Here is a 23,708-nt window from a genome sequence, read left to right on the forward strand (position 1 = left end):
TATATTACATGGTTAAAGTCTACTCTGTGTTTGATCCGGACACCTCCCAAATGGACTCTGTCTATATGCTAACATGAGGGAAAGCCAACCCTAGTGATACCCAGGGCGGGGTAGTAAAGATGGTCTGTGGAAGGACAGTGACTACAGACAACATGATTACTGTTTCGTAAAGATCCAGTTGAATATGTGAATAATTTGATTCTGATACGGCCAAATGAAGAGCTTAATTTGTAAGCAAAAAATAAGTGCAGGACCCTACAGTTTGTTTTAGGAGCAGGCTACGGGCGGTGCTGAATACCAGGGTTGTCGGATCCCAATTGGCTAGTCTCCTCGTTTTCATGTCTCTATTTCACCTCTACACTCTCTCTTGCAGTTTATTTTTCCTTTACCACTAATTTCCTATATTTCCCTTTCTCTTTTTTGTGCCTTTATCTCTCTTGCTCTGGATCAAATGCTGATGATGAAAAATAAGTCCCCCAAAAAGGAGTTTCCGGGGCCCACTACCTGCACAAATCAAGCACTGACAAGAGGATACTTAACTGACCCTGTGTTGTAAATAAACACCCGCCCACTGGCCGGGCTCCTTGAACCTGCTAAAACAAAATGGCGGCAAAGAATTAAGATGGCACCCGCCTGCAAGACCCTGGCAGACCTGGGCCATCCGCCCTGATTTCAACTAAGTCTGCAGGATTTCATGGTGAAAGAACGGCTGATTAGAAGCACTCAAGCCGGATCACAACAGATTCCCGTTTCACTGTAGAGGTTGCCTCGTTACTTTCCACCTCTCATCGAGCTGACAACATCTAGGGCACCGGGGGTCAGAAATGCCTTTGAGTTTTTTCACCCCGCACCTCATGTTTTCTTTTCCCCATCAGATAGCCTTTCAGTTGCAGAGCCCGAGGTCGTCGTTTTCCTTCACACCATAACCTGGTTTGCATAATAACGTCTGGATCCATGACATGTGAGTGATTTGCCTTTGGCCGTGGAACAGAAGGGAGAGTTCTAACGCACGTGGACGCCGATGCTCTCTGATTGCCTTGACCCCCCTGCCCCCTCTAGCTGACCTTTGAACTCACTAAACGATTGAACTGATCCTTGGTGCATCAGCGCTCCCCTCTTGCGTGCTTGTAATATAAAAACGGACAATTAGCATTATTTCTTGTTCATTTTTCTCTACACGCCTGTCCCGCGAAATCATATTGGCTGGCATCCCATAACAGGTCAGAAAAAAGAAGACTTCTGTTATCAAGGTCAACAGTTACCATTGGTTGCGTCGCTGCTGGAGTGCATTTTTACTCCCATTATTTTATTGTCAAGTATAGAGTCCTGGGAATTGCTTAAAATAAGGTTTCCTTCTGGTTATCCGATACTTATGAAAATAATGAGTGTGCAGGTAGCTTCTTCATGCCAAATGGTGAACTCATTTTTCTTTCCTGGGGCATGCCAGAAAATGTGTTATCAGGTCTGCTAATGACAGCTTTAGATTTTTAAAAGCGCTCAGTAAACACAAAAAATAATTCAAAACCAATCTAGAGATGGCTGTTCCGCCCTCCACCCGCAGGTTGATCTGCCTTCTGGGCATTTGATTGGCTGGATCCTCCTTCCACCCGCCGGTTGATCTTCGTTCTGATCTGGGCATTTGATTGGGCAGCAGTTGTGTTTGTTAGTCTGCCTGCTGCGAAGTTCCATTGCTCATAACTGACTGAGACATGTAAGGCAGACCCCACGCCAAACCCAGTTGCAAGAGACTTTGCATACTTTAAACCTGTGACAAATACATTAGGGTGAGGATTTACATTGGGAGCTGTCTGGCAAATATTACAGGGATTTTACATTGTTAACTTTCTGGCAAACACTATAGGAAGGAGATTTACATTGTTTAGGGCCGAGATGCCATTGTACACAGATCTCTAGTTCAAGAGGGGCTCAAGAGTTCTGATTTTCATTTTCGACTGCTTAGTATTGCAAGCGGGATAGCTAGGCGTGGTATTTGCACAGTGCAAACTTGAGACTCCTCTTAGTCCACTCTGATAGACCTTAATCTCGGATCGAGGCAAAATCATATATTCAGCATTATATCAATGATAGTGAAGCAGATTTTGCCCCACAATAGCTGCAGAGAGGAGTACGTTTGCAAACCATAAAGGTTTTTAACAGACTATTAAAGTTACAATCTCTGATCAAATCAATTAAGGCTAAAGCAATAGTCATCTGAATATGGCATATTTGAGTATTATTCAAGTAATTTAATTTAGCAATTGCACAATTTGTTAAATGCAACATATGCAAATAAAATTGAATGTTTTGTTCTCATAAAGGAAACTCCCTAATACTAAGCTACGGTGGTGGACAAGTGGAGGAATTTCAAAAGCAGCAGGTGTCAACGGATATAGCATTGAGAACCAAATTTGGGTTCAGGTTAGAATTAGAAGGAATGTACTTGCTCTTGGGAATAACTCCATTGGCTGAAAAATTGGGAGAATTTGTCTCAATATGAAGGAATGGACGTCTGCCTGCAAAGGTGGACAGGGGCATGTGTTCTAACTTACCAACTAACTTCACGCAGTTAAAACATAAAATCTCATCAAAGTGATACATTGCACCAGTTCCCACCAAACAAGAACCAGTCAAAACTCAGTGTTCTCTCTCTATTTGGTCTCAGCCTCCTTCTTACGGACAATGCAATGCCAAGTTCTTCCATCGCCTCTACCTTCACAAAATGACACAAAGGAGTATTCACCTCCTTTGTGCAGGTGCTGAGAAACATCGTCAAACCAAGTATACAAAGTAAACATGACTTTCATACAATAAGTAACAAGAAACACATTTTACCAAGAACACAGTGACTCTGCAGTCTGCAACAGACAGAAAGTTATATGCACAACAAACAGAAATACACTGTTAACTTCAAAATATGGTAGGGCACCTAGGCTTGCTTGTGTCAATGTTAAAATGCATATACCCTGACTATGGTTAAAAAAAGTATGTATATCACTAATTTCTCTAAATCTAAGTGCAAAGAAATATGTACACACAGACAAATAATGGCTATGCGTTTTGCAGGTAACATTTTATTAAGCACAAATAAAAGACGGTGGCACTGCGTCACCAATTTCCCCCTCTTTGATGGCTCTCGGAGCCATCACTCAAACATCTACCACATTCCTTCATAACACTTTCAGAAACGTTTTGCTGTCACTTGCTGCTTACATCTAGATCCTCCAACTCATAATAGACTCACACTGGATCTCCTCCAAGTCTGTTTCTTCCCTCTTTCTTTTCACTCCCTTACCATCAGCTGATTTCCTTCCACCTTTCTTATTCAAACCTTTCTCACTCTTCATCATTTTAAATTCCTATATCATAAAAAAAATGATACAAACTCCAATAATCAAAACAGGTTCTAATATAGCGCCTACAAGCCCACTAAGCCATTTGCCTACAGCAGAAAAAAACCTTTCCAAGTTGCTTGCCAGGCACCTATCTCTTTCAACTCCTTCAAGTCTTTTGAAAGATCTGTGATATTCTTTGCATACTTGTTGATTGCCTTTCTCTTATCTGACACATAAAAGCAGCATTGTTAGACATGCAAAACGTTACAAATTCCACCCTCGTTTGCTAGCAAAATATCTAAAGCAAACCTGTTCTGAAGAACCATGGCTCTCATTGCTACTAATTCTGAATTTATGGCATTGAAGGCACCTGTGATAAAGTGGACAACTTTCTAATTTTCACATCATTTTAAATCACATCTACAGTAGGAATGATAGCACCAAAAATATCACCCACTACTTGTGATGCACTACAAACAGATTTCAAAATGTTTGACTTCATTCTTGTCTTACAATTCATATATATGATATACCTTTGGAAACACTCAGCCCATGTAACAACTACTCGCTCAATTAGATGGAAGCTAGAAATAAGCATTAATCCCAAATATATAATACACTCCAGGAACCGCAAGTTCTCTTCCAGCCAGAATATATTCATTTTTGTTAGCACTGGGGGGGTCTCTGATTGGCTGAGGCAGCCACCTTAGTCCAAATAGGGACCCTTGTTTCTAGTCATGGAAAGGAGGGACACCCTCTTTGATAACCCCCACTCACCCCTGGTAGCTTGGCATGAGCAGCCAGACTTATCTTCAAGGCAATGTGTAAAGTATTTGCAACAACACTCCCAGTGACACAGTGATAACACCACAAATGAACACCACACTGATGTATAAAAATAGCGGTATCTTAATCAAGAAGAAAAAGAAGGTAAGACCAAACGATAACAATCCAACATATGCGTATTCGTAATATTTCCCTTTGCCGGTTATTAGACCAACAAACATTTGTAGGTTCTTGTGGTATTAATGAGCAGTCTTCAAATGCAGTCCTAATGCAATGTTATGCAGTTCATATTGTCAGACTAATGCAGTTCGTAATGCAAGAATAATGCAATCCTCAATGCAAGTAGTCAGGCAGTTCATAATGCAAGAATAATGCAATCCTCAATGCACGTAATCAGGCAGTTCGTAATACAAGAATAATGCAATCTTCAATGCAGGTAATCAGGCAGTTCGTAATGCAAGTATAACGCACTCCTTAATGCAAGTAATAAGGCAGTTCGTAATGCGAGAATAATTCAATCCTCAATGCACGTAATCAGACAGTTCGTAATACAAGGATAATGCAATCCTCAATGCACATAATCAGACAGTTCGTAATGCAAGTATAACGCACTCCTTAATGCAAGTAATAAGGCAGCTCCTAATGCAGGAATAATACCAGGCATACCGATGCGATTAGCGCGGGCACCACTAGGCCCTAATCACAGACAACAGTCCTGAACTACCTAGGGCAGCCCCGGTCCTGCTGGGCAGGTCCGTGCCGCTCGAGGACTCAGCGCATCTAATGCGATGCAGCAGGAGAGAGACGGGAGCACTCCTGTACTCCTCCTGTGCCTCCCCAGGCCCCACACGCTTGCGGCTCCCGACCGGAGTCCAAGCCTTACCTGGGGAATGCGTTGCCTCGCTCTCTCTCTCTCCCCGCTCGTCGGACGTCCTGCTGGAGCGCTCCTGATAACGACGCAGCTCCGATGCAAGGCGACGCAGTAGCCGGACATGTTACGGCGCTGCCTTTCTCCGTTGCTGACGATCTTGGGCAAATTCCTCTTGCAAACAACGATCACGATTACCTCACGACTTCCTTAGCTTTACGAAATCCTTCAGCACGTTGCAGCTTGGGCCGGCTGCGACGATCTTGATCTGCAGCCTCCATTACGTTGACGGCTTGTGCCACAAACGGATGTACAGCAGCGTGGACGATGATTCATGCTGCGGGGCCACTGCAGTCACGGGGCACTTTCCAACCAGCACCACAGACCACACGCAGTCTCAGGCTGCACACGCACACGCACAAAGCGTCGCTGAGACTCGATTGGGTTCCGAGCCACACAGTCCCAGGACAATGCTTACGACGGTCTCAGGCTGCAAAAAGCACACACACACAGCGCCGCTGAGACACACTTGGAAACTTTTGTGTTCCTGAGTTTCCACAATAGAGAGCCAGCTCTCCTCAGACCCTTGGGGACAAGTTACTTCAGGACACAGCCCACAGCAAAGTCCTTTCAAGCAGGGGGACACAGCACACAGCAAAGTCCCTTAGCCTCTCCTTGGTTAAGTCAGTCAACTGCAGGCCAGCCCCAGAACACACAGCAAGGGTCAGTCCTTTTCTTCAGTCTCTTCAGCTGTTCTTCCTTGGCAGAGGTTCCTCTTGACCACAAAGTAGTTTCAATCCTTTTCAGTCTTAATCAGTCCAATGTTCAGGGGTTTCAGCTCTCATAGTTATACCCCTAAATGTCTTTGAATTCTTTGTGTTCAGGGGGGCACTGACCCCTGTCCAAACCAGTTCTGGGTGCCTCCCTGCCAGTGACACCTTCTTCCTTTGATTAGTGAGGGTCTGGTTCCTCAATCTCTCAGAAGGAGGTGGAGACATTCTTTCATGGCAACAGCCCAGGCCTCTTCACCTCCAGGGCCTACTCCTCTCCCCTACACTCCAGATGCAGGTCAGCCTGTTGCTGTCTCACCTCCTTCCCTGGGTCAAGACATTTCCCAGATCCTATCACATTCAAATCCAGACAGTCAATCCACAACCAGGCAGAGACACACAGAATGGTTAGAACAAAGAAACCAGCCACTTCTAAAAGCGCGGTTTCTAAACACACAATGCAAAAACCACCTGCACAAAAAGATGTGTTATCAAATTGTGAGTTCAGGAACACTAAATTTCACCTCTCCATCTTAAGCCTATGGGAAGATAGGCAGGAAACATATTACACAGCCTTGCCCATTCTGTCCTATGGGCAAGATGGCCTCACAACAGTGAAAAATGAAATGGAGAGTATTTCACTGTTAGGACATGGTACACACCTCAGTACATGTCCTACCTTTCACAGACACTGCACCCTGCCTAGGGGGGTACCCTGGACCTACCATAAGGATGTCTGATGTGCATGGAAAGGGAAGGGTAAGGCCTGGCAAGTGGGTGCACTTGTCAGGACAACATGGCAGTTAGCAAACAGCGCGCAGACACTGCAGTGGCAGGCCTAAGTTCTCTCTCTAGGGCTACTTGTGTGAGTGGCACAATTAGTGCTGCAGGCCCACGAGTAGCATTTGCATTAACAGCCCTGGCACACATAGTGCACTTTACTAGGGACTTTACTAGTAAGGCAAACATACCAATTATGGACAACCAATTACCATAACACTTTATACAGGAAGCACTTGCACTTTGACACTGATCAGCAGTGGCAAAATGCCCAAAGCATCTAAGTCGGCAACATAATGTCAGAAAAAGGTCTAGGAGGAAGGCAAAAAGTTTAAGGAACTTTAGCCACAAAGGGCCAAGTCCAACAATTTTTAACTAATACTCTCGGTACACACCTGCTTCATCTTACCTCTAGTATATCCTTAACCCATTGTTTCTCTCTTATAAAATCTAATTTCAATTACTTTACCATACCCAGAATCAATCTCGGATGTAGTCTGACTTCTTTTAGCTCTTCCTTCGCCCAACTAGTAGCTTTGCTATTGACTGAATCCTTAGCAATCTGTTCCATTCTTGCCTCCAATTATTTTATAAATCCTTTTCATCCCCGTTCATCTCACAACTAAGATTCCCTTTGTTATAGGACAGCGAGATATTACCATCCAGGGAGGCATCTCCATTCATTTACACGTCCATCTGCAACATATGGAATCAATGGCCTAAACATAGGTACCTTATGTATAGGTTTCGAAATATGATAACCTAAGCTATCTCGCCTATAAAACAAACAAATGATAATACTACAAGTTACGGGATAAGTTAGTGGAATCTGATGAGAGTTCATTCCAACAGCAACAGACGTTGCCACATAAGTACACACAAAACATCCTTTAGTGTCTATTACTTGTGAATAACCATGGAAAAATGTAAAGAAAACGTTATTTGAAAAATATCCCTCAGACCGTTTCCCAGGCAGAAGCTGTAAATTAAACTCTTGTTGCTCTTCTACATCATTTAATCGATGCCTCTCTTCTACAAGGGCAGGAGTAGATTGAGTCTCAGGAATAGCTGACACTGCAGGGGAACTCAAATTTATTAATAAACATATCATTAGGATAGTGCAAACTAGTGCTACTATGACCACTATTGCTCTACACTGGTTTAGTGAAAGGAGGGGATATTTGGAGGGGGAAAGCAAAACTAAAAAATAATACAAACCAGCAGTCCACAAGTGTCTCCGTCTCGTGGATAGAATTTTGTAAAACTGTTGACTTGTCCACGGAGAATATCAAACTCATCGGTTTCAATGTCATTCCCTAATCCTACATCAATCTTATTCTAAAAAGACATCCCTATTCTTCTATAGAAGCCTGGGCCCTAAAGGTATTTTAAAGTTCACTGTAAATTTCATCCATTCAGAAGTGTCAGTTGACATAAGTTCAGTCAGAATCAAAATTCAGTCAAAGTCAAAATGTAGCAACGTTAATGATGGAGGTCATCAGTCTCATGTATTCTCCCGTCCACTTCACTTTTAAGCAAAATATGTCCACTCAGGAACTGAATACCTTCGACCAGGCACTGAATTTTCTTTGATCTCCTGAATTGTGGCTGTTCACTGTCACTTTGCCCACTTGTCTCTGTTTCTTTAATGATGGCTTCTGGAATTCATTCTTCAGACACAGAAACTCTCCATCTTTCTCCCCTCTTCGGCCACCTCTCGTGTTTGGTCTCCCCTGTGGTCACACTGCTTATACCATCTCTAAGCTCAGAGTTTGGGCGTACAGCTTCTTCAGTTTGTGTATTGTGGCTACTTGTGACTCATTCACTACAGGCCCTGCACTTGTCTCGTGTTGACTTGGAGGCACTTGAGCGCACTCTCTTTCCTCTCCCTCTGAGCTCTCAGGTTGTACTGAGTTTGGCCTTTGCCTCTCAGTAGTGGCCATCACAATATCTTCTTCAGCGTGTCTCACTCTCTGAGTGTGCGGTGCATAAATCGAGATTGTAAGGCCTCTGCATTTAACAGCTGTGTTTGTAACCAGAATCACCTAGTGAGACCACGCTATCTGAGATTTAAGCACAACTTCATCACATGCTTCTTCACCATGACCCAGTCACCAGTACTGAGGTCATGGCACTGCTCCTGCCTTGGGAGTGAAGTTGCCAATTCAACTTGGTGAGACACAGACTACACCAAATCAACCAGGCCTTTGCAGCAATCTAGAAGCAAATCATCCGTAATACTTACAAGTGCAGTCGCAGGCACAGCAGTATGGCTCTGCCCATAAAAGTCTCATAGGTGCACAGTCCTGTTCTCCGATCCAGAATGGTTCTCAAACTTTTCAGCACCAAATGGAAGAGAATCTGGCCTCTTTAGAGATGTGGATGTGCACCCTTTATCCAGATGGGATTTCAGTGTCCCCATTATCTGCTCCACAATGGCTGAAGACTCAGGTCTCCTACTACAGTGGAACCTCTGATCCACCTGCAAAGCTGCACACAGAAGGTTCATCACTTCATTCTTGGAGTGCCATGATCTTATTAAAGAGAAACCAGGATCACAAACCAGGTGGGTTAATTCTCTGAACGACGGATTAAGACTTATGGGTTATGCCTCCACCCATCAGGAAACCGACAAACCACACGAAATGTAACAGAGCCCATTACACACAGGCATCTCGCCAAAGTTGAGCTGTACACTGTTAAAGGGACAACCTGATCTACCTATATGGCTAGTAAGGACTGCTGTTTTCTTTCCTGCATTTATCTGTTGGCATGTGGCACATTTGTGACAAAACTCAGCTGCAACTATATGGAAATTGGGGTTAAATTAATATGTGCAAAAGAGATGAACCATTGCGTCTTGGCCTATGTGGATAGCACCATGGAAATAAATTGCCATTGGGAAAACATTGAAGTGGACAACACAGGACGACCATCTGCAAAGACCCAAACTACATCCTCCTTGTTAGTACTCCTTGCCTTGACCCAGGACGCCTGGTCACAGCGTAGAACCTCTTCCTGCAATCTCCTTTCCTCTTCTTTTGTATAAGCAATAGTCAGCTAAAGGCTCATCTACCTAATATGCTCAAACTCATTTGAACAATCCCCATTGAAGATGCAAGGCCCAAGAGCACAATACCTGACAACCTCGTTGGCATATCTGTTGCCAGCTGTAACAAACTCGTTCCTGCTTTTATGTGCTGCACACTTCTCAAAGACGACTTCAGCCGGCATTTGCAATGCATCAAGAAATTCCACGACACAGTGCCCATTCCTCATAGGGGATCCAGATGAGGTCATGAAACCTCTCTGGGAACACAACTGCCCGAAGTCATGAACTACGTCACACCTGTGCTATCAGAATAGGTGGTGACCCTTGAATTGACGAGACACAACAGGCTCTAGTAAGAGCAAACAGTTCACCCACCTGTGCAGAGGTTATATTTTACAAACAGGAGGCTTCCATGATACCTTCTAAGGTGCAAATGGCATATGCTGCGTTCAAAATCCCTCATTCATCTCCTAAACAAGTACCACCCACAAACATTTAATCATGCTCTATCAGAGGGTTATCTTGGATATTGGGTCTTGGCTTGGTACATAACGGGGTCACTTCGAGGCAGTCATGGTCAAATTCGTCCTCATTTTCATCATTAGCAGGCAATGGCATCAAAGTAGCAGGATTAGGACAAGAACATCTCCACAAAGTAATGTTTTCAGCAGCAAGTATAAACTGCTAGTACTTTGTAAGTCTACTGTTGGTCAGGTGTTGTGTACGAGTGCTGGTAAGCAAGATCTCTACTGAATGTGGCACCGTGACTGTGAGTGAGTATACTATGACTATGCCCTCATCAGGCCTCGAAACATCTACTCGCACACTAGCAATTGGGAGTAAAGCTTTATCAGGTCGAGCTATTTTTAGCACCCACTAGTCCCATCAGGGAGTAGACTAAGGCTGGGAAGGAACAGGTGTTCTGTTCCTTCAGAAAGTGAATGAGCAATAAAGATGCCATTAAATCTTGTTTTTATCTAGACACGTTTGCTGTCTGTTCAAGGAAAGAGGTCAAATGTCAGTTTGTCTTTTAACTATTTGCTGCTTTTAAAGTGAGGTTTATTTTTCTGTCTCTTACTAGAGTTAGAGGTTTTTGTCAAGTGAGCTGTCTGAAGATCTTAGTTATTTTTCTCTAACACATAACATTTATATAAATGGCCTGTAAATGAATATTACAAATATTTCAAAATATATCAGGAATTACAAAAGCACTTCTTTTATAATTAAGAAGTGTGATGCAAACAGAGAGTTGAATAGCAGCAAAACAAACCAGAACACTTTACTTGGTGATGTGCAAATGGCACATATTTGCAGAAACTCTATTTCCAAACATTATTATTTGTACACTATATAGTTTTATCAGTAAAGCTGCATGTCAGTGGGAACGTTTGTGGCCATTTGAATGTAAAATCTGCTGATTACAAATTACAGTGTTCTACCACTTCATGCTTTAGTTGTGAATTTATTAAGTGATAGTTATTAAACATGTTTTGAGGAACCTTTCCTGCCCCTGCTCTGATGAAAATGCTGTTAATGAACTAAGAGGCAAGTCAGGGGTCATGTGTATCCTATATGTGGCTAGATTTGTATTAATTATAGAAAAAAGTTTTACTGGCACATGCATCAACAATGCCATTTGCGATTCCTTAATAGCGAAAAATAAGGATTCGCTAATAAGGAATAGCAAAAGGCTATGCATGTAGAAATCGCTTACAAAATAGCAATTTCTAAACATTCCTTAATTGCTACTCGCAAATTGCGAGTCGCAATTAAGGAATACCTCCCCATTGATTCCTATGGGCCTAGAGGCCCATAGGAATGAATGGGAGGACTTTCTCAATTTGCTAATCTCAATTAGAGAATCGCAAATTGCTCATGCTATTTCAAGGGTGCCAGGGCGTCAAAAAGACACCCTGTTGCACCCCTGAAATCTGCATATGAATACATCTTGCACACACACATGCCCCAAGGGCATGTGTGTGTGTAAAACGGAACTTTGAAAAATGCACTTTAGTGCATTTTTCAAAGTTTTTGCAAATTACCATGAAGTTCAACTTCATGGTAATTTGCTCCCCCTATTAGCGAAATCGCTAATTTTTAAACTTTCATGCATTGCATTTAAGGAATCTCAATTTGGGATTCCTTAAATGCAATCGCAATTTAAGGAATCGCTATTTAGAGATTCTTTAAATAGCGATTTTTGCATTTGGGATGATGCATCCCAAATGCAAAAATACCGGTCGCAAAGGGGCAGATTCTGCTAATCTGCCCGTTTGCGAGCAGTTTTCTCGTTGATGCATGTGGCCCTTAGTCTATTAAATCACAAGAGTTGTCCGTACAGCAGAGATGCTGAACTCACACATTTGACGGTGCTCTCATGTGTGATATTGAAGAAAATGGCGGCTCAATGAATTACATTATTTGCCCACAATCACATCATATGAAACTAGTTTATGGGTCAAGAGCATTACAAATAGGTCGAGTAGATCATTTAAGTCCCTAGACCTGCAGGTCTAGTAACATTTTAATGATTTTTCGAGGCCTGCTCATACTTCTGAATGCTGACATCAACTTCAGCCACTGCCTTTTGGGAGGATTCACCTGCAAAACACAACAATAACAAAAAATACAAACAAGGGGATCACAACTCATACAAAGGTTTTTTGTGACAGAACTGAGCATCTACAACTCATTCACTTCTTGATAGGATTGCATGTTAAATCATTTAGATAAAGGAAAAAGTATCCTGAGGAGAACATGTAAAATAAAAATGTTTACTGATTACAACAGATTATAACAAACCGCATTGGCCAATAAAATTGCATGACATATTTCCAATCCAGTAGATGATGAAGGGTAAATACATTCTAGCACACAACATTGAGGTGACCCTAAATACGTTCTATTAGACACAGCTCTTTGATCAAGAGTCAGGTGAATGCTGAGCCACTCCTGCCAAAACAAATTTCTTTAGTAGCGATTTATCCTTTAATAAATACATCAGCAGATGAAACAAATCCGATCGAATATTTTCTGGTAGCAAGTAGTGGAAACACATCGACGTGTTTTGGTCTCTCGATTAGTTAACAGGTGAGATCATCACCAGGACTCTGCTGAGATAACAGTTAAACAACCCTGTGGAGTCTGGACAAAAGAAAATATAACTTTGGTATGTATGCCTCAAATACGAGAAATAAACAATTATGTGTGGCAAACCAGACCTATGTCAACACGTGAAAAGAGATATTAATTGTCCGAAAGTGCAATGTATAAACGTATCATGTGAGCATATCACAAACGAGTAAAACCACAGCAATCCGAATAACTCTGATAAAGGATAACCATATGCCAATATGCTAATCATAGCCATGATTACACTCTGCACAGAATGCTTCATAAATCAATGTGAATAAATGTAAAAATACACCAAAAGAAAGAATTGGCTATTGCTTAAAAAAATGAATTACCTTTATTTTCCGCTTTTAACAAAATCGCAGCAATAATACATTGACAGAGGTCGAAGCAAATGATCGTTCACAGCAGAAAATATTTTTACAATAGGATCGGAGCAGTAAATGACAGTACATTTTACTGTAATGGTAATTACAAGTCTCACACTTTGCGCATTTCACTCCGCCTCCCCTTCAGTCGTGCCCCCGCTAGTGTCTGACTCATGGGGTTCACTCGCATCTAGTTCAGGATTCAAAAAGACATTACACAACTCCCGCCATTCACCAAGATCCTCTTGCAGCTTGTCATCGCTACAGCTTAACTTCATATGGTCTTCTTCCGCCAGTGTCCATTCACGCACATCCCTATCCCATGCATCCACATCTGGAGCACGCTGATCCATCCATGCTATTTTGCATTTCTTGGTATTTTCGATGTGTCCCAATAAACAGTGTAGTGGCACCTCATCGACATGAAAGCCTGGGGCACAGCCCCATCTTATGGGGCCAAAACAGGCTCACCCCATGACATCTCCATGCTAAGTGTAGAAAATCAGCCCCTGCCTCACCACACTGTGGACAAGCATCTGAGCGGGTCGGGATGATTCGGTGAACTTTAACTGGTGTCTTGCAGGTACGGTGTATGAAGTTGTAGTGTACCAGTTTGAAACTCGCATTACAGTATACTGTATGGGTAAGTGCACTTATGGCTGACCAAGCCTTGTCACCCAGGGGCTCGGCTAAGTTAGCGCCCATGCTGCCCCTGACCTAGGAGGGGGGCCAGTTGAATCTATCCTCATTGCATTGTATAGGAGAGAGATCAGTCTATGCCCAGAGACACAGGTGAGCAATATATCTACGGTGTGGGTGGTCTGCGGGATATCGGGGTATATGGGCCAGGTCACTTTGGCTATTCCCGTCAGACCAGTATAATGTAGATAGTGGCCCTGACCCAGCTGTAAGCCCCCACACGCCTGCTCATATGTGATGAATGTTTCACCCGGATAGAGGTCAGCTAACACTTCGCAGCCCCCCTCCCTCCATGCCTGAAATGACACATGTGCCATCATTTCCCGCACGGGGCAAGTATCCACATGGGAAGCTACTTAAAAAATAAATAAATGTGGCCCCACTAGGGTGGCTCAGTAGATATTACTCATGGGGCTCACCCAACATTAGAAAATGGTTCTCCCAAGTCACCAAACAATGCCATAAGTCATAAGAAGTCACAAGAAGCATTACTTGCTTCAGACTCAATCACAAAGCAAAACCAAGAAGTCAGTAAGGCATAAAGTAATCGCACCGTAAGTTTACCTGACTTGTGATCGGTAATGAGACTAGTGATTACAGTAAATGTACTTCCTTGAGGAAGAGGTGTGGCGCCGCGGCCAGGGTGACTGTCTCCGGAATATGGGGTTCACGGTTCGATCCCCGGTGCCGGCGGCAGATTAGCCCAGCAGCATGTGACTCTGGGCACTAGCTTGCTTAATCTTCCCGACAGCCCCCAGTGCCTAGAGACCCTTACGGGTGATTGTTCGCGCTTTACAAATGTGGATTATTATTACTCCAACAGCAGTGGCTCAGACATCAGTACGGAAGAAAGTGAATTTCCCAATTCCCCACTTTCTTCCGTACTGATGTCGGCGCTACTGATGAGAGGTAAGTAAAGCTGTGTGTACGGTTGTGTAAAGTAGTGTATTTGGGTGTAGTGTATTGTATGGGGTCGGAAATGGTAGTGTTTGGGAGTAGGGAACAGATTGGGGGTAGGGGCAGGGTCGTGCTGGGGTTAGTGTTTTAGGGTTTATTTAGGGTATTGTTGTGGGGTTAGTGAAGTGTAGGGTAGTGCTTTAGGGTTTAGTGTAGTGTCGGGGGGTTGTGATGGGTAGTGAATGAGTGTAGGGACAGGAGTAGGGGAATGTGTATGTTTGTGCAGGGGGTAGTGCTTTAGGGTTTAGGGTAGTGTAGAGGTGTTTCGGTAGTATAGGGTAGTGTAGTGTTTTAGTGTATTGGTAGTGTTTTAGAGGTGTAAGGTAGTATGACACGTTATTCCGCATACCATTCTTATTACTAGGTAAGTTTTTACTTCGCATATATTAACACTTTCATTGTAATGGTATGCGAAGTAAAAACTTGCGTAGTAACGGTTATTGCTAAGTAATAACCGCGTAGTAATAGCATGCGAAGTAATGGCATGCGAAATAACGTCTCATATTCGACCATTCTCCTCGTCTGGAATGAACATCAATGCAAGAGGTGACCTTCTACCTACGTAAAAATGTCCAAAGGGCTCTTTGCCAACTCTGTTCTCGTGCTCCCTTTCTCACGTTCCCCCAGTCCAACCACCATTATGGGCCATCGTTTATGTCCCTGAACACTGGAATCAGTGGCTCTAACTCCTGTGTCACTGGGGACCAATTGTCTAACAGACGATAAACCACCAGTTTCATATAGTGACGCGCCCGAGGAACCAAGGCTGTAGTTGCTGATATCAAACCTTGGGTCTTCAACCACTAACTGTCTGTCGCCTTTGGTAATGACACTGTCTGGAGCACCCTTGTCTGCAGTGATTGAATCCCACTATCCAGCAAGAACACCTGCCCCTTCCGTGGGTCTGTTAGTGCTCCAATAAATATCTTTGACTGCTCTGGGATAAGACTGAACTTCTGATAGTTCACAGATCCTCCTGGCAGAATATCATGGGCCAAGCAAATTTAGGAACACCCCAACCTTGCAACCATTGGCCCTTAGGCCAAAGGATGATACACACACTCAAACACAGACCTGCATTGACACAAACAAACTTGCAAACCTTGCAGACTGCCTAATAGCACAGATGGCGGTATTAACCAGCCCCTTCCCAATGCTCCTCTAAAGGGCCTGCAAGCACAGGTTTACCTCCTTGACATGTAATGCATGGTGCACATACCTATGAGAGAATGTGGACAGCCCACCAGAAAACAAGGTTGATGCAAAGAGCAACCCTCCACGGCTAAAACGACCAGAATGTCTACGAAGATTGAGATTCAGCATGGACATCATTTGAGCTCGCTTCCCCTGGAGGGAATGTGGAAAGTCTGTAGGAGTATCTCATGTTTGCATGGTGTGCCATTCTCAGAAGGCCATGGTCTGCTTGTATGCGCAACTGTGTACGAGTGATGGAAAGCTGTTGCTGAAGCATGGGATTGTGTTGAGGTGTGATGTCCTGGATCTGCCTCTGGTCTTGGTTGTACTTGGTTGATTTCAGACCACATTTTCAAAGGTGGTATTTTCTGGCAGCCTGCGAGGGCACCGTGTTTTGTACAGGATATTCCACCAGTAGAAATCCTATGCAAGAAAGCACACAGATATCTTTGCATCATGGTGCAAAGGTTGTGCAAGATGCTGGGCAGCCTGTTTGTACCTGTTTGTGCACCAGCACAGGAGCAGGGAGCAGCTACAGTCCACTTTAATAAATGTGCCTCTGCACTGCTTTTTCTTCCTTGTGCAATGCTGTGCAGCAACTCTGCTTGCTGTGCTGCGTTGGACTAAGAGTAATACATCTACCCCTTAGTTGCCCAGCCCTGGTCCTCCCACTCTCAGGCAGCTGGTGACACTGACATTGAAAATTAATCTTTCTGTGTGGTTTCTATCTTCTTATTTCACCGTGAATCTCACCTCTTCTACCTTAACCCTCTCTCTCTTAACCTCTTTTTCTATCTCTACTTCTTTATGTTCCTTCATCCTTTCTCTCTATCTCAGCTCTCTTTACCTCACCTTTGCCTTCCTCTCAATATACCCAATATCTCACTCAACTTAATCCCCCTCTACCTCTCACTCATGACCTTGCCCCTCTCTGTCATTTTTTGTGCCTACATTTATGTCTATCACTCTCGATTCGATTTAAGGGTACTTCCCCACTGTTTTTCCATCTAAGCTTCCTGTATCTGTCCTCCATATACTTCGCTTCTCACGCAGCCTCATCTCTAGCTTTACCGCACCTCGCTATCTCTCTCCCCATGTCTCGATTACCTTACCTTCTCCCCCTCGCACTCAGCACCTTCTTTACCCCACCACTCCCTCCTCACCTCTCTTTACCTCACATCTCCCTCACTCCTCACGTCTTTCTACCCCACCGCTGTCCCTCTTACTAGCTAACCTCTCAATTACTTCACCATTAGTTCTCCACCTGACCTCTCAACTCTACTTTCTCTCTTTTTACCTCTGTTCCCTTTCCTTATCCTAAATATTTGACTCATTTCCCTCTTCCCACTGCCCACTTTACCTTTTTCGTTTTTCTAAACCTCTTTTGCGCTCTCTTCCTAGCATCTCCTTGTTATTCCTCGCATCTCTCTGACTTTACCTCGCTTTAGATCACCTCTTTTTCTAGATTACACCTCTCTCACTGCCTCACCCTTTAGAGTTCTGTACTCCTCCTCATCTCTCTGTACCTTGCCCTCTCCTTGTCTCTAGCTCTCTACTACACTTTAAAACCTTCCCTTTTCTACTTCTCTTTAGCTTTCCTCCTGCCCAACTTACCTTTCTCTAGTTACTTTAAACCTCTGCCTACCTTTTTACTTAATTTCTAGCTCTACTCATTCTCCCTTTACTTCATGTCTCTCGTTATACTGGTCTCTTTACATCTCTGTCCCTCTACTATTTCCTGTCCATCCCATTTCTCTTACTCTTTACTCAGCAGTGTCCCAGGTAACAGTCTAGCCAAAGAAGTGCACACATATATTGTTCTGTGTTCACCCCCGCTGTGCACATCAAAGGCCATGCACAGCGGGGGTTGCCTTGATTAAATGGCTGAAGACCGTGTGCAGCAGGGTATTGGACACATGCGGTGGGTTTTCTTTCAAGGCCTGGCCAGAGGTCATATGTCCAAACCACTGCTGTGCACAGGAAAAGGCCGTGTGCAGCAAAGGTTTGGGTGCCCATGGCAGGCTTGAGCACAGGGCCTGAAATTAGGTCATTTGAAATGTCATTGCTAACATCATCAGTGATGTCATCAGTCATATAATTTAATATGTCATGAGTGATGTAATATGTAAGGTCATAAGCAGTGCATGTTGTGGGTAAATTTGAGCTTTTATCTGATTTGAAAACCTAACTATAACGTCACGTTTACTGTTTTTTCCAGTGAATTTCTATTTAGTTTATGTAAGCTATGATCTTATCTCTATACCTAACTATAACGTTACTTTACCCTCAGTTTTTTTCAGTGAAAAAAGTGTGCGTGTGTATATGTATGTGTAAAAGGGGGCATGGGGCTTATCCTCCATAAAAATGATTGTCTGCCACTTATTAACAACCATTGGAGTAACGTAATATTACTTCATATTCATTTGCATCATAAATACTTGCAAGAGGTTCACATACTATGGACCACTTTGTATTCGAAGAGAATAGAGTTGGCTATGCCATGTCATGAAAGTGAAGAAAGACTGTAAACAGTTTAGTGGACGACGACAATAGTCAGTTTGGGTAATCCTGTTGCTTCAACTAACTGTTCCATCTTTTATTCATTGAAATTGAACTGCAGCGGGGTATTCATGATGTAAATTTTGGTTTCAGGACACGGCTGGCCAGGAGCGGTACAGAACCATCACTACAGCCTACTATCGAGGAGCTATGGGCTTCATTCTGATGTATGATATCACCAATGAAGAATCCTTCACCTCAGTCCAAGACTGGTAAGGATGCCATTGCCATTGAAGGGTACCTGCCACTCACCTTTTCTAGTAGTCCTGCCCCTGCTTCACTGGTTCTCAAATGCTGTGTGTCTCCTCTATCGCTGCTGTGTCCTAGATGGCGTCATCGACATTCTGGTACCAAAATAAGTGATTAAACTTGTGGTGTCAAGCTAGCCCCTGTGTACTTTGTACTGCAGAGAAAAAGAGGGCAATGAATCATTGTACATCAATCCCAAAATTAAATCCAGTTCGAGGCTCATTCATTATATATTTCAATTTGGTCGTAGTCTTTAAAAAATCATCACTGTCTCTTTCAAATATTCCAAAATACGATTGAATAGAAAACATGGCAGACGAGGTATGCCCACTCTGGCCCTTGTTATCAGAGTGCCCATTTTGGTGCGGGATTCAAGAGGGCGCAAATCTCCAATTCCTGCCAGCATCCTCTCACCAAAACTCAACAACTGTGAGTGTTCTCCCTGGAGTGGGAAATAACCATACAGAGTGAGCGATACCGGGCACTGTCAATATGGATATCCTTGATTCCAGGTAAAAACAGGTGATAAATGGTGTGCTCATAGCAGTTGGAATACACAAGAGCCATAGCCAGTGCCCCCACACCTGGTAATACCATCAGTAATGGGTCTCCCCAATGCCCCATGATTTATAACTCAAATATCTGCTTTAAATATATTTTGGAAATTCAACCATTTTTCTAAAAAAACTTCAGATTATGAGTTCTGAGTATACATACATTTTTGTCAAGAATACATGCGTTTCAATTTTGGTATACATATATTATTTCAACCAAGCAAACGCTTCTCATTTGGTGGGTTGGTTTTCACACAGGAGACTTGAGAGCTACCACTGGCTCATGAGATACTCATTGGAGACGCCTGTACTGGAAGCCTGCTGGTTAATGTATCGGCCTGATAACTGCACATAACAAAAATTATGGTTTGGAACATAGCTGTTGTAGGCAGGAAATAGTTTATAGCAATCGGAAGCTTATTTGTGCACGAGAATGTTTGTATAGATCTGTCATTTTGAAAAAATACCTTAAAGAAAGTCTACTAGACACTCTTAGAAGAATTGAAAAAGTGAAATAGGGAATTATCAGGTCAAGCGCTCCCTCTAATTAAAGCAATGGTGTCTCACGAAAGTTATAACAACACATCAAAAGGTAACTTGAAAAGTATCAATTTGCTGCCTATTCAAAAATGTCAAAATGAGAAGGTGCTCATTCTGGGGCAACATCCTCTTTCAGGCGTCATGAGCACTAGATGTCATCATTGTGGCTGGAGATGTGGCCGCAGAGCTTGCCTCCAGGTGAGGATCAAAGATGGGGATCCCCCGGAGGCTGAGTGCAGCATCCGAAGGGGAATGTGTCAGAGCATAGACGCAGGTTCCCTGGGAGGGATCTGTACTATCAATCAATCAATCAATCAATCATAGCATTTATAAAGCGCACTACATACCCGTGAGGGTCTCAAGGCGCTAGGGGAGGGGGGACGCTGCTACTGCTTTCTCTTGGGAGAAAGGACTGGTGGAATTCAATGAATTCGCTGACAATCATCCTTTAAGAATAGATAGCACGAAGGGTCAGTACCACTGCCTTATTTTCAGGGGTTTCTGCTCATTTAACACACTGGAAGTCAGCTCAACATCCTTATGTTTAATTTTTGTGATTTTTCACTGTTTAGACTGTTAAAGTAGAACCAGCAACACTGCAGACAGAAATAAGAAACAGCCGAAAAGTGATCTTCAAAAAGAGACACCTTTGTATTTAAAAGTTCAAAATGTGTCACAAATTATATCCACCGAGTCCTCCTTGACGCTCTAAAGAAATCAACCCTACTTTTTCAATTGTTCAAGTGTACTACCCAGCCGTACCGTGTTGTGCGACCTTATTTGCTTTTTTAAGGTTGGAAACACATTAACTTGTACTCAAATTATTTCAAATTGACAATCAAGAGAATATTTTTGTCAGACCAACTAATTAATTTTTTGATTAGCCTATTCTACAATGTGATTCCCATGTATAATTTACCTTTACATTGTTGAAAAACTGAAACCTTTCAATGAAACCTATCCGAATACTTGTAGTTCTTTATAATACTCATTATTCCATCACAACTCTGCTTTAAAAATGTTAATCTAGGGGGGGTGACCAAGATGGAGAGCGGGTAAGACGTGCTTTGTATCGTCTCCCCGCTCTCGAATGCCTGTAATAGCTTTGTATAGCACCGGCCCTTGCCGGAGAGCCCAGAAGTCGAGGGGAGACACCCTCCAGCGCAAATCAAGAAGGCGACGAAGTGGCTGGGGGCTTGCCTAAAGCCGTTTCTACCTGGAGCGGCCACGGCCCAGAATGAAGAAAATGGCGCCTGGAGCCGGATGGCCGAGATGAAGCAGAGAGTCGGGCCCCACTGCAGAGCCTGAGAGGCGCAGACACTCCCGAGGACAGCACACGAGTGATCAGCGGGAGCAGCGGAGCGGGACAGGGGCCCCAGGCAGTGCCCGGTGCTGGGCCCAGCGGGGTAAGGAGACAAGCGGCCACCCTGGCGGGGAAAGGGGAGTGCGGCCTGGGGACAGCCCGGGACTTCGGAGCGGGGTGACTGAGCCGGACCATGGCGGGGCAACGGAGCGCAGAGCTGCGGCGCAAGGGACATCGGCCACATAATCGGTTGGCATCTGGGTGGCCTAAGGAGCGGCATCCTGTCCCCACAGGGAGCGGTCTCAAAGGAGCAGTCTGTGCCTAGGTCGGCAGGAGGGGCCCGTGCATTAGCAGACGTGGCAGCGCGGACAGGCCCGAGAGGGGGCTGACCGTCCCAACAGCACGCCAGCCAGAAGTAGCGACTGGCGCTGGTGGGTGAGGAGCCCAGAGGAAGGAGCGTGTGGGGGCTCGGCCCGGAGTCCGTCCTGAGCGCAGGGGGAGAGAAAGCCAGAGGGCCAGGAGCAGAGGCAAGGCCCGACGCGGCAGGCATAGAAGGCCAAGGCCTGGTGACGCGAAACTCGACTCCCCCCCCCCCCCATACGGACAGAAGGAGGTGGAGGTAGACCGGCGGGGCTCGTGACCTTCTGGCTGGGTGAAAGCGGACTCGCCCCAGGCTGGGGGGCGTCCTTTGCAGGCGAGTGCAGAAAACAGGGGCGTCTTCCCATGCGGAAGATCTAGAAAAACGCTTGCGGCGAAACAACATAAGGGTGAGAGAAGCCCCATCACAGGCGGAGGGAGCGGACATTGTGCTGTACCTACAAGGGATGTTTCAGGGACATCCTGGGGGTTCCCCCGGACTTTGAAATCCGCATTGACAGGGCGCATAGAGTGGGGGTGAAAAGACGTGCTCCTGCGCCCCCACCGGACATCCTAGCTTTCCTTCCCGATTTCCCCCTTAAGGAACGCATCCTCCGGGAGGCTAGAGCGAAGCAACCACTCAAATATTTGGTTCATTCCATAGCCCTGTACCAAGACTTAGCGGCCATAATGTTACAGAAGAGGCGAGAGTTCAGGGATGTGACCACACACCTCAGAGACAATGGGGTGGCATACTCCTGGGGCTACCCCTTTTGTTTGATTTTCAAATGGGAAGGAAAGCTTCATCAGCTTAGATCTCAGCAAGAGGCCTGCAGGGTCCCATGACTGATGTACCGGAGTTCCAAGGAAGCGACTGACCAAGGGCGCCGACCAGACAGGGACGGGTGGCAGAGGATCGGGCGGCTGCTCCGGTTGAATGGAACCCCCGCGACCAGACTCTTTGAGAAGGGCACAGGAGCGACAGGCCACAATAGAGTCAGTCCTCAAAGACACAGCATCACAGGGCAGCCCAAGATCTCTGGGGAGTGGTGACGAGCATAAGGGCTGAGAGGGACATGGGGTGTTTGTCAGGAGCGGGGAGGCGTTTTTTTTGTGTGTTTTCGACCATGCTATGTCCCAACTAACCTTTTCTTCCAGGGGCACGTGACTTGGCCCTGCGGGCACTGGAAAATATGGGGAGTTTGGGGGCTCTAAGTTGGGGTTAGGGAGGGGGCTGGGGGGGAGTTGGGCTCTATGGGAAGGGCTACGTGGTTACAGAGTTGGGAGTACTAGGGCATGGGGGTGTGGGGGAAGGGGGAGGGGGAACTGGTGTTCTACAGTCAGGGGTCCAGCTCAGTGAGCGAGTGGTGGGGAAGCCCAGGGAGAGGGCGGAGAGGGGCACAAGACCACAGGGGGGCAGGGTCTTTTGCAGACATGGCTCTCAGCCGTAACTCGCAACATATGACACACTCCACGCTACAATTTTCCATCTTTAATGTAAGGGGTTTGAACAGCCCGAATAAACGGAAATCCATAGTGTCCTACTTAGAGAATTTGGGACAGGATGTGTGTCTTCTGCAGGAGACCCATTTCCTCCCCAAAGATTGGCACCGGTTGAGGTCCAAGGCATTTCCCCAACAATTTTTTTCATCCACATTAGACAAAAAAGCAGGGGTAGCCATTCTAGTAGCAAGGCGCTTTGCTGGGCGGGTGTGGGGAAAAGTAGTGGACGTGAAGGGGCGCCTCTTAGCATATAAATTCTGGCTAGGGGGGTCACCTATGGTGGCGGGATCCATTAATGCGCCCAACATGGGGCAAGAGAAATTCCTTTCGGAGGTCTTGAGTGCACAAGAGAGGTGGGTACTCGTGGGGGGAGACCTCAACTTAGTGATGGACACAGCAACCGACAGATTAAGCCAATGGTATTCTCAAACAGGGGAATTGTCCATGGAGGGGAAACACTGGCTACAAACTTGGGGGCTAGTGGACATTTGGAGGGTGGCTCATCCACATACCTCTCAATTCTCTTTCTACTCACACGCCCATGGTACTTGCGCTCGGCTCGACCACATGCTAGGTACAATGTAATTGAATGCATTGGTGCGAGATGTGACCATGACCCCGGCGGCACTATCTTACCATGACGCGGTGACGGTGACCTTGGGGGTACCCCAGCCTCATGGCAGGGTTGGAGTCTGGAGGCTGCGG

At 44.9% G+C, this 23,708-nt stretch overlaps 1 protein-coding gene across 4 annotated transcripts in view; it reads left to right on the forward strand.

Moving 5' to 3' along the window:
- The window catches only part of RAB3B (RAB3B, member RAS oncogene family), an 862,180-nt gene that overhangs the window by 716,727 nt on the left and 121,745 nt on the right, over nt 1-23,708 (forward strand). For all 4 annotated transcript variants that reach the window (XM_085602627.1, XM_085602629.1, XM_085602628.1 and 1 more), the window contains exon 3: nt 18,591-18,709. In XM_085602627.1, coding sequence (XP_085458753.1) covers nt 18,591-18,709 — 119 coding nt within the window. The remainder of the gene's footprint in view (nt 1-18,590; nt 18,710-23,708) is intronic.

The sequence above is a fragment of the Triturus cristatus genome, chromosome 4_2, assembly GCF_964204655.1.
Source record: "Triturus cristatus chromosome 4_2, aTriCri1.1, whole genome shotgun sequence".
NCBI classification, from domain to species: Eukaryota; Metazoa; Chordata; class Amphibia; order Caudata; family Salamandridae; genus Triturus; species Triturus cristatus.